The following is a 10338-nucleotide window of genomic DNA, read 5'->3' on the forward strand; positions in this document are numbered from 1 at the left end:
GCAGAACGGTGGCTAAAAACTAAAGCTAAAAGTAACGAAAGAGCAAAAAGAACAATATTTTTGAAAGAATTCAATAGATCTGAATGTTTTTCCTATGGGAAATATATATTTTGTGTGTATATATATATGTATATATAATACAAAAAACATATACAGCCATACTGTAAATCAAATTTCAGTCAATTTACATTTGTATGAGGATACTGTACATAAAGAATATTTCGCAACATGTTAAAGGAATAAAACAGTATTTTTCCTGTTATAGTTTGAATGTTCTTTGTTTTGTAACATTAGAGTTTAACTTTGATTGGATTGACAAATTAAAGGCTCGTCTGAATCAACCCATCCACACGGGAATGTTTTTATTTGTTAACACGTCAGAGTTTCCTCCTTGGTTCAAACTGAGGCTGAGGAGACACAAACGCATCTATGTTCACAAATGAACCGCAGGATCCGCTTCGTTTATACGAGTCCACACGAACACTTCATTTTTCATAAATACACACACTCACTGTGCCACATACGCTAAATAACCTGGAAAAATACAAATAAATTCACTTATACAAGACAGATGTTGGCACTGGACAGAAGTTGGACTTCCAGCCTCCCCTGAGAGAGAAAGAAAACATTCTGGTGGTAAATGAAGTTCTGCTTTGGACCTGCTGGCTGGAGGGACGGCAGCAACCGGTGCTGAAAACTGGGCCGCAACGGCAACGCTCGAAGCCTTCCGGCTGTGTAAACCCAGAACCACATCCCTGAATTCAAGGTGATAAAAAGGCCAAATACCAAAATGGGCTGGAAGCGCTCCTCTTACCAACACAAATTACAGTCAAGGTTTTCAAGGAGACTCTCAGAAAATGTTAGACATCACTGGTGTTTTAACATTTAGTGTAAGAAAAGACCAACAATGTCTGATTCAGTAAAGGCTGCTGTTGTTTTGTTTAATGTTTGCAATCCGACTACTCCATACTTTGAGTACTTTATTAATTCGTATATCAAATCAATCATCTCACTCAGAAGATGGGCGCTGGGACTTTTTCCTTCCCTTTTTTTTGTGTAACTTTTATACTTTTTAAAATATTGAACTTTATTTATTGTTTTGCCCCTTTTGGTAAGCGTTTTGCTACTTTTAGCTTTTAGCTAGTATGTTTCTACTGTTGTTTTAGCTAGTTTTGCTACTTTTAAATAGCAGTGTGCCACTTTTAGTTATATTTTTGCTACTTTTAGCTACACTTTTAACTCTTTTCAGTTAGTCTTTTGCTATTGTTAGCTATCATTCTGCTGCTTTAAGAAAACACATTACTTTTAGCTTTATATAGTCTTTTGCTATTTTAGCTACATTTAGCTTTTACCATTGCTACTTTTAGATTGCATTGTGAAATTTTTACTTTAGCTAGCATTATTCTTCTAACTTTAAGCTAGCGTTGTCCTCCTTATACATTTTAACTAGTGATTTTTTTAAACTTTTGGATTTTAGTTAGTGTTTAGCTACCTTAAGCTTTTATTAGTGTATTTGCTACTAACCTTTTGCTACATTTAGCTTGCTTATTGAAACTTTTAGCTAGCATTTAGCATCTTTCTAGCTTTTTCGCTGGGTCTTGCCTCTTGCTAGCTTTTGGCTAACATTTACTACTTTTAGCTTGTTGTTTGCTTCTTGTGTTAGACTACTTTTAGCTTTTAGTCACTGTTTTGCCTTTTGTAGCATTTAGTTAACATTTTGCTACATTTAGCTTTTAGCTAGCTTATTGCTACTTTTAGCTAGCATTTAACATCTATATCATTTTCGCTGGGGCTTTCCTCCTGCTAGCTTCTACTGTAGCTAACTTTTGCTACTTTGAGCTTGTGGTTTACTTTTTTTAGTTTGTGTTATGCTGCTTTTAGCTTTTAGTCATTTTGCCTTTTGCAACACTTTCCTTTTGCTACTTTTAGTTTGCACGTAGTTATTTTTGCTTTTTAAAAAAACATTTAGCGTTTTCCTTATGTTACCTTTAAGGATGCCTTTTGCTACTTCAAGCTCTTAGCTGGTGTTTTGCTACTTTTAGCTTTTAATCATTGCCTTTTGCAGCCTTTAGTTAACATTTTGCTACATTTAATTTTCAGTTTGCCCATTACTTGCATGTATCGGTAGTTATTTTTGCTTTTTATCTTTTAGTTAATGTTTTTCTCCTGTTTCCGTTTCGGATGCTTTTTGCCAGTTCAAGCTCTTAGCTGGTGTTTTGCTGTTTTTAGCTTTAACAACACCGTTTCAGCTTATATTCACTGGGATGTTTTTCTTGAGCCCACATCAGCTGTTAGCCATCTTTGGTATGTTAGCTTTAAGTGAAAGAAAAGGCCGTCGCCAAATCTGTCTCATCTATACCAAAGAAATCCCCAAAGTCTGAGGAATCTCTGAAACTTCGGCTGCTCCTAAAACGAGACATTTCTGCTGCAGTCCACATGCTGTTCTCATAACGAGCCACTTAAAGAAACAACCAGCGAGCGTTAGCTGAGAGGTCTTTACCGCCGTCACTATTATTCTACGTTCTGCAGGGTGGGTTCCTGCCTGATTCGTTTCCCCTCGAGTGGACGCCGCGGCAAAGGCATCAATGAACCTCTGTGCAGGTGTGGGACTCTGACACGCTAATAAAATAAGAGAAGCTGTCAATCATCCGGAGGTTGGGACCACCTCGGTCACGCTGTTTTAAGACTTGTATCTGCCAACTGAACAAACGGCTTGTATCGATGCTGCTGTGACTTCAACACAGACATCTAGAGGAGGACTTACAGGGGGCCTTAAAAAGGTATCCACACCCCTGGAACTTTCCCACATTTTAAAAACCTGTTAAAACCAGAAACTTCCAAGTAATTTTACTGGAATTTTATGACAGACCAACACAATGCTAAATGAGAAGTGGGAGGAAAATGGTTTGCAAAGTCTTATGAATAAAAATGTGGATCTTTGATTCAACCTCCTTCACCGTGATACTAAATCCAGTCAGAAGTCGTTCAGGCTGGTTTTAGGGTCAAGTAAACAGAAAAACGGAAATGTGATAACTAAACCCTTAACCTCTGAGTCTTCATTCCTGTTTGGCATCATGAAAGAAGCTCTTCAGTCATGACGTGTTAAAAAAAAACATGCCCCATCCAACGTCTCTGCCCTGGAGGGGGGAGAGACTAGGTGTGGTTAGCTCTGAAAGTGGATGCTAGTTTGCAGACTCTCCTCGTTAAAACGGAGTTGGAATTAAACTGTAAGGACAAAATTAACAAACTATGAACCAAAGAAGAGATTGAGAAGCTAAGCTTGGAGGAAAGTGAACACAAGCAGAGTGAACCTCTCCATGTCCCGGCCCATCTGTACCCTCAGCTATGGTCACCGCCGGGTGGTGACCGAACGCACAGACGATGGATACAAGCGGTCGAAATGAGGTTTCCCAGCTGGATAGCTGCACTCTCCCTTAGAGATAAGGTGAGAAGTTGAGTTATCCAGGAGACACTTCTCCTCCACATCTGGAGGAACCAGCTGAGGTGGTTCAGACGTCTGGTGAGTTTGTCCCCAGACGTCCCCTTAAATGGTAAACGGACTGTACTTATATAGCACCTTTCTATCTTAAGATACTCCAAGTGCTTCACAACACTATCTGTGCCCTCGTTTACCCATTCATACAGCACTCTACTTTATACAAAGACTAATCAGAGCTTTATCACATTCATGCACCGATGACACACATCGGAGGCAATGAGGGTTCAGTGTCTTGCCCAGGGACACTTGGGCATGTGACTGTTGGTTGAATTGAAGGACGACTGCTCTAACCTCACAGCCACCCATACGATGTTCTTATCATGTCCAATGGGAGGAGACCCTGGAGAACTCGGCTGTCCAGGGTACGCCTTGGAGTCCTCCCAGAAGAAGCTGGAAGAGGCGGCTGAGGAACGAGACGTCTGGTCCTGCTCATCATTTCAGTTTTTTCCCGTTTAAAGTTCTCGTTTTACCCTCGTTCATAGATGGTGGACAATACAAACAGCTGCACTTTGTAGTTTGGATCAAGATGGCCGCCAGAAAACCTCAAAAACAGGAATAATTCAATCATATTTTTACAAAGTAGATGTTGAACTAAGATTTAGCGTGGTAGTAGCTGAGAGTCATTCCCAACGCACTCTAAGCTTGGATAATTTTTGCTTCAAACCTTAACTAGAGTCAACCCCATTCATCTGTTAGAAATATATCCCATAAACCACTGGACAGATTTGAATAAAACTCTCAGAAAGTAATGGATGTATGATTAACTTTTGGAGTCAGCTTGATTGGGCGGCTGTGGCTGAGTGGTTAGAGCAGTCGTCCTCCAATGCAAGAGTTGGGGGTTCGATTCCACCAGCAGTCACTTGCCGAAGTGTCCCTGGGCAAGACACTGAACCCCTCATTGCCTCTGATGTGTCTCATCGGTGTATGAATGTGATATATAGATCTAGTAGAGTGCTGTATGAATGGGTAAATGAGGGCACAGATTGTAGTATAAAGTACTCTGAGTATCTTGATCAGATAGAAAGGTGCTATACAAGTACAGTCCCTTTACCATTCAAGATGGCTGCCAGAGCTAATAAACTTTGGCTATCACAGAAATGGCTATAATTTAGTCACCTTTACATTTATTGAGCTAAAACTTGGTGTGGTAGTAGCCGAGAATCCACCTCGTTATTTTTCAGGAAATCCTTGTAAAAGAGATTAATAATCTCAATGGACTTCTTTCCTGGTAAAATAAAAGTTTAATAAAAAAAAAAAAACTTCAAAAGTTTGAGCACAACTTCAGCATTTCTTAACATCTTGATCGAAAACGTTTGCACGACTATCAGAAGGAATGTGCGTTCCTTCAAGGACTGCTAGATTTTTAATTTTCATTCGTGATATTTACCTGAATTCCACATTTCTTGGATTGGAGGTCAATGTTCAAAATGTTGTAATTAAAAAGGCCAAAGAAAGAAGCTGTTGAAGGTAAAAACGGAGCTGTAGCTCCATCTACCTTCAAGAATCGTAACTTTCTCCAGTCCGGTTTACCCGTATTTACAAACTGCTTTAAGATCTGATGCTTTCTGCTTCAGTTAATTAAATAAACTAAATCAATTCACTGTAAGGGAGTGTTGAAAACAAAGAGAAGCAACATGAACCAGTTGACTTTTAGCACGTTGCAGGTTCTTGTGTTCCAGCAGAATTCAAAGTTTGACATTCAAGAACAACTCGGTGACGTCGAGGAAACTTTAATGAGCGGATTTATTCAGGAAGAAACGTTGAACTCGTGCAGAACCGAAACCTTTAAACTTAGTTTAAAAACGGTTCTTAAAATGAAATCTAAGTGCAAATCTAAGTCTGGAAAGACTGAACAAGAAAACACTTTAGCTGTTTTTCCAGTTTTTAATCACTCCTGTAGATTAATTACAGGCGACCAATACCCTCAACACATTGATCACTAATAAGAATAAGAATTTATTATTTATTTTCCTTTCAGATTAATTTCTGCAATGGTTTAATAATAAATAATAAAGTATCTTTGTTCAAAAAAGTGAACAAGGAGTGTGACAAAATAAGCCTGTAGCTTTAGCAAAGTGTCCATAAAACAGGAAATTATCGCATAATTCTCCCAAAACGTCAGAATATTCATAAATTACAAGCTGCTGAACTTACAGCACGGCACTTCCTGGTTCCAAGCAGCTCTTACAAATGAAAAGAGTGAAGTTCAAAAAGCTGTCGTGTCTCCAAATTCTTTGTTCCACTTGGTGTACATGCTCAGCGTGGCCGGACTGACGGTTGGTTTGATGCGCTTCAGGGAGTCCTCGAAGTCTTTCATCTTGATGTTGCGCATCTGCGAACGCACAAAAAGGCTGTAGCTCCACAAAGTCTACTGTTACGTGACAGCAAGTCAAGGAAAAAAAAAGATGCTAGAAGAAAAGTGTTGCAGCATCGCCTCACCTCTTTCGCAGATATGTTCCGAACCTGATCCGGTCCCAGCTCTGACAAAGACATTTTTACATGAAAGTTAAGTATTTGGGTCAAAATAACTGAGCAGGAAGGAAGTTGTTTTTTCTCTTTAGGTTTGAGATTAAAGTTAAAATGTCAAAGTTAAAGTGGGGATAATATTAAGACATAAAAGGCGTCTAAACTAAAACACCAAACCAGAAGAAGTGAACCTAAAGCAGACTATTTCAGGGTTGCCCAATATGTCGATCTCAAAGGGATTATGGGGAGATGGCACGGCGTTAAAAAATAGAGTCAGTCTATCATCCATTTCTGAAACTTGTCTCTTGATTGACAGACAGGGCAGCCAGTCCGAGGACTCATTTCCACGACGTGAAACGTTCGGCTGGTCATTTACAGACAACGGCCCTCGTTCTCTCTGAAACCGAGGGTTTCTGAATCCAGGTCGCAGAGTGGAGATTTTCAGGGGAACCCCCCACGGAGACGTGAAACGCTCATGAAGTCGCACATGCGCACTACAGGCATGTTTGGACTTTAAGTTTTTAGCTAGTGATTTGCAACTTAAACTTACAGCTAACCTTGAGCCTCACATAGTTTGTAGCAAACCTTTAGCTGTTTTTAGAATTTTTTTTTTGCCACTTGTAATTTTTTAGGCTATTGCATCTTTGAAATGTCTAGCATTCAGTCTCACTTAGCCTTTAGCTACCATTTTGCTGTTTTAGCTACCATTTTGCTATGTTTAGTTTTTTTTAGCTAGTGCATCTTTGAACATTTTAACTAGCCTTCAGTCTCATTTAGCTTCTATCTAGTCTTTTGCTACTTTCAGCCAAGTCTTTGTAGCTTTTAGCTAGCATTTTGCTATTTTTAGCTATAATTTTGCAACTTGCAGTTTTTAGCTAGTGTTTTGCAACCATAAACATTCTGATAACCTTGAGTCTCACACAGCTTTTAACAAACTTTTAGCTGTTTTTATAAATTATTTTTCTACGTGTAATTTTTTTAGGCTAGTGCATCTTTGAAATTTTAGCTAGCCTTTAGGCTCACTTAGCTTTTAGCTACCGTTTTGCTACTTGTAGTCAAGCTTAATGTTTTAGCTACCATTTTGCTACGTTTAGTTTTTTTAGCTAGTGCATCTTTGAACATTTTAACTAGCCTTCAGTCTCATTTAGCTTTTATCCAGTCTTTTGCTACTTTCAGCCGCAGCTTTTAGCTAGCATTTGGCTATTTTTAGCTTTTTGTTTTAGAATGCAGGAGCTCAATGTGGTTCTCTTCTTCTGATTTAGTTTTGAAAGACGACTTTTTTCCAACATTGTGACTTTTTGGTCAATATTTCCACCTAAATCTAAAAAACAAATACAAACGTCTTCCTCATATTTTCAGAGGCTCTGGATCACCGTGGTAGAAATGTGACTGTGTGGCCAGTAAATGAAAAGAATCGTACCTCTGATGGGTCCGAGAGCAGCATCTTTGGCTAACGACGTGAGATCGCTTCCTGAAAACCCTGCTGTCGCTCTGTCAGACAAGATTTCCAGAAATGAACACAAAGTAAACCAACAACAACCAACACGGCTCTTTAAAGGATTTGTGTCGCTCACTTCGAAAGGTAGGACAGTTCATTCGGGCTCAAAGGATTCCCGTGTTTTCCCAAAAGGTTTTTCATCAGAGTCAATCTGGTCTTATAAGAAGAAGAAGAGCAGAAAATAACGAGTTTGTATGCCTTAGGTAAAAATAAAACATTTAAACACTTGTGGGTGATAAATACCTTCTCGTCCGGCAGTGCCACGTAAATTCTTTTAGCAAAGCGCCTGTTAGAGCAACACAAACATCAGCTGCCATTTTGTTAAAACAAAAGAATCATACTGTCTGGGGCCGTTACTTACCGTAAAACTGCTTCATCGAGCTCCTGCGGCCTGTTGGTTGCTCCCATCACCAGAACCCTCTCGTCCCCTCCCGACTGCACCTGAAATCCAGATGTGCAGGTGTGAAAACGACACCTTAGTCCTCAGGAATTTCCGCTCGTGCCGACTCTCTCACCCCGTCGAACTCTACGAGGAACTCGGTTTTTAAGCGTCGAGAGGCGTCGTGTTCCCCCTCCCTCCGCTCACAGAGCAAGCTGTCCACTTCATCTGAAAGTCAAATAGGAAAAGAACGAGAGAGGTTTAATTATGAGCTAAAATTTGATCCTCAACCTGTAGGACGGGGTAACACGAACCGATGAAGATGACAGAAGGTTGTAATTCTCTCGCAACTGAAAACAGCGCTCGTACAAGCTTCTCACCTTCTCCTACCTGTGAGAAGGATGACAGAAAAGGTTAAAAATACCCTAGTATGAAGCAATAATTTAATATATTTATAGTTTTCTTACATATTTTGATGTCAAACTAGCAGCACTTATATTGAAGAATGTAGCATTAGACTCTGCAGCCACAGCTTTTGCCTGACAAATGGAATTAAAGGTCGTGATTCAACAAATAAAGGCAACAGCCCAAGAGAGGTATGCGAATCACAACACAAGAGTTTGATTTGAATGACTGAGGACGTTGTGTTCAAACAAACCAGCATAGTTTTCCCATTTCCAGGGGGTCCAAATAACAGTAAACCACGAGCAGGTGCTCTCAGGCCAGTGAACAGCTGAACAGGAAGTGTGAGAAATTAAACCTCCGAAGCAGATACAGTAAGAAGACAGAAAAGTTATTTAAAAAATAACAACCTCTGGTCTCAAGGAAGGAAGGATGACAATTTCTTGAAGTGCTTGTTTGGCCAGATCTTGTCCTGCAATGTCATCGAAAGACACAGACGTCCCCCTGCAGTGGACAGAGGGGTTCACTTTAGGTGCAGGGCTTTTATTATCACCCATCACTGAAAGGTGAAAGCAGTGTCTGTGTGTGTGTTAGCAAAATTATGTAAGGTGGCAGGTGATATGTATTCCTTTAAGGCAGGGGTTCCTAACTGTGGTCCTTGAGGAACACCATCCTGCATGTTTTAGTTGTTTCTCTGCTCTGACACACCTGATATTAATTAATGGGTGATTAACAGGCTTCTGTAGAACATAAGAAGGAATGAAATCACTGAATCAGGTGTGTTTGAGCAGGAAACAACTAAAACATGCAGGACGGTGTTCCTCAAGGACCAGGGTTGGGAACTACTGCTTTAAGGAATGCTGGACCTTTCATTTATGTATGTAAGTATTTGTAGGTAACATTTGAAACAAGTGACTTCTAATTATCTTGCTTTAAATACCTGTCAACAATTTCATTCAGGATCAAGCTGGCCAGTTTACTGTCTACATTCTTGAAGTTTCTCATGTCTCTCTTTGGCGGCTGCTTCCCAGCTGTAGCTTTCCCGTTCTGAACTCTTCCCATGCGCGGTGTCACCTGAACAGGAAGCATTACAAATCAGCACAAACCTTACACAGGTTTACAACGTGAATGACAGAAAATCAAAGCACCTTTGGGTCGGAGGGTCTCGTTGGGGGTCTGACAACGGTGGAGGGCCTGCAGGTGGTGGATGAGGCTGAAACCGATGGATGGCTTTTAGGCTTTGACTGTGGAAGAACACAGCTGGATGTGGGCTGTGGATGACTTCTACTTTTAGATTCCAATGTGGCCTCTGGGAATAAAGAAGAAGGCAAAGTTATTACAGGTTTGACAGAAGTTTGCAACACAATCCAGACTTCTGAATATTAGCTAAAAATTACCCAACAACGCAAGTCTTTCTTTGGCCATGGTGAGGTTGGCGACCATTTTATCTTGCAGTCTCTTCGCCCGATCATATTGATCTCCTGTTGACAAAACAAAACAAGAGTATGGTTAGACAATATTAGACATGTCAAGTGTGTATAGGAGTACCTGTTCCTGTGATGTCCACAGCAATGCCTCTTTCCAGCTCAGAGATCCCTCTCTTGTACCACTGCACAGCTTCCCCTTTATCTACTGTCAACGCACAGAAAATGGATGTTTATCAGACGCTATCGCCGATAACACGAGTTAATTGAGCTTGAAATTAAATAAATATACCTGTATCATCTTCGTCGATCCTTAACGCTTTGGATATGTACTCAAACGCTTGCTTGTGGTAGTTTTTAATAACTTCTCCGCTGTCTTTGCTTCTTGTTGCGTTAATTTTAGTTGACATAATTTACTGTCTGGCGTTACTTCCTCCTCTGCTCGGTTACGGTTTAGTTCGTTGTGAAAATAAACTTTCTTTTAAATTAAACCTATATGATGCTAAAACAGCACTTTGTCTTTATTAACTTGTTTTTTTTTTTTTTAGCCACAAAAGCTATTATATTTACGGTCCATCTGTAAACAAACAGTTGCCCGGCTAGCTTTGGCTTCCACAGTAAAGTCACGTGAACGAAGCCCCGCCCTCTTTCTTCTTCTTTTGTTTTTAGG

At 40.0% G+C, this 10338-nt stretch overlaps 1 protein-coding gene across 1 annotated transcript; it reads right to left on the reverse strand.

The window, feature by feature from the left end:
• Window positions 1–5580: 5580 nt before the first annotated feature.
• On the reverse strand, window positions 5581–10338 carry spast (spastin). The gene is made up of 16 exons (XM_037684948.1): window positions 9961–10338; window positions 9793–9876; window positions 9642–9725; window positions 9393–9553; window positions 9185–9318; window positions 8655–8748; window positions 8501–8575; window positions 8310–8381; window positions 8157–8232; window positions 7979–8070; window positions 7825–7904; window positions 7707–7749; window positions 7540–7619; window positions 7386–7456; window positions 5939–5979; window positions 5581–5831 (listed from the first exon to the last, which is right to left on the reverse strand). The coding sequence occupies exons 1-16, from the start codon at window positions 10076–10078 to the stop codon at window positions 5706–5708; spliced, it is 1431 nt and encodes a 476-aa protein (XP_037540876.1). The 5' UTR covers window positions 10079–10338; the 3' UTR covers window positions 5581–5705.

This window comes from Nematolebias whitei, chromosome 1 (genome assembly GCF_014905685.2).
Source record: "Nematolebias whitei isolate Nwh7 chromosome 1, NemWhi1, whole genome shotgun sequence".
In the NCBI taxonomy this organism is placed as follows: Eukaryota; Metazoa; Chordata; class Actinopteri; order Cyprinodontiformes; family Rivulidae; genus Nematolebias; species Nematolebias whitei.

Excerpts from the sequence above, each read along its gene's own strand:
- spast (XM_037684948.1), bottom strand. The coding sequence starts at position 10,078 with ATGTCAACTAAAATTAACGCAACAAGAAGCAAAGACAGCGGAGAAGTT. Across the intron at positions 9,554-9,641 it reads AGAAAGACTTGCGTTGTTGG|AGGCCACATTGGAATCTAAA; the intron begins GTAATTTTTAGC and ends CTTTATTCCCAG. Across the intron at positions 8,382-8,500 it reads GAAATGGGAAAACTATGCTG|GCAAAAGCTGTGGCTGCAGA; the intron begins GTTTGTTTGAAC and ends TCCATTTGTCAG.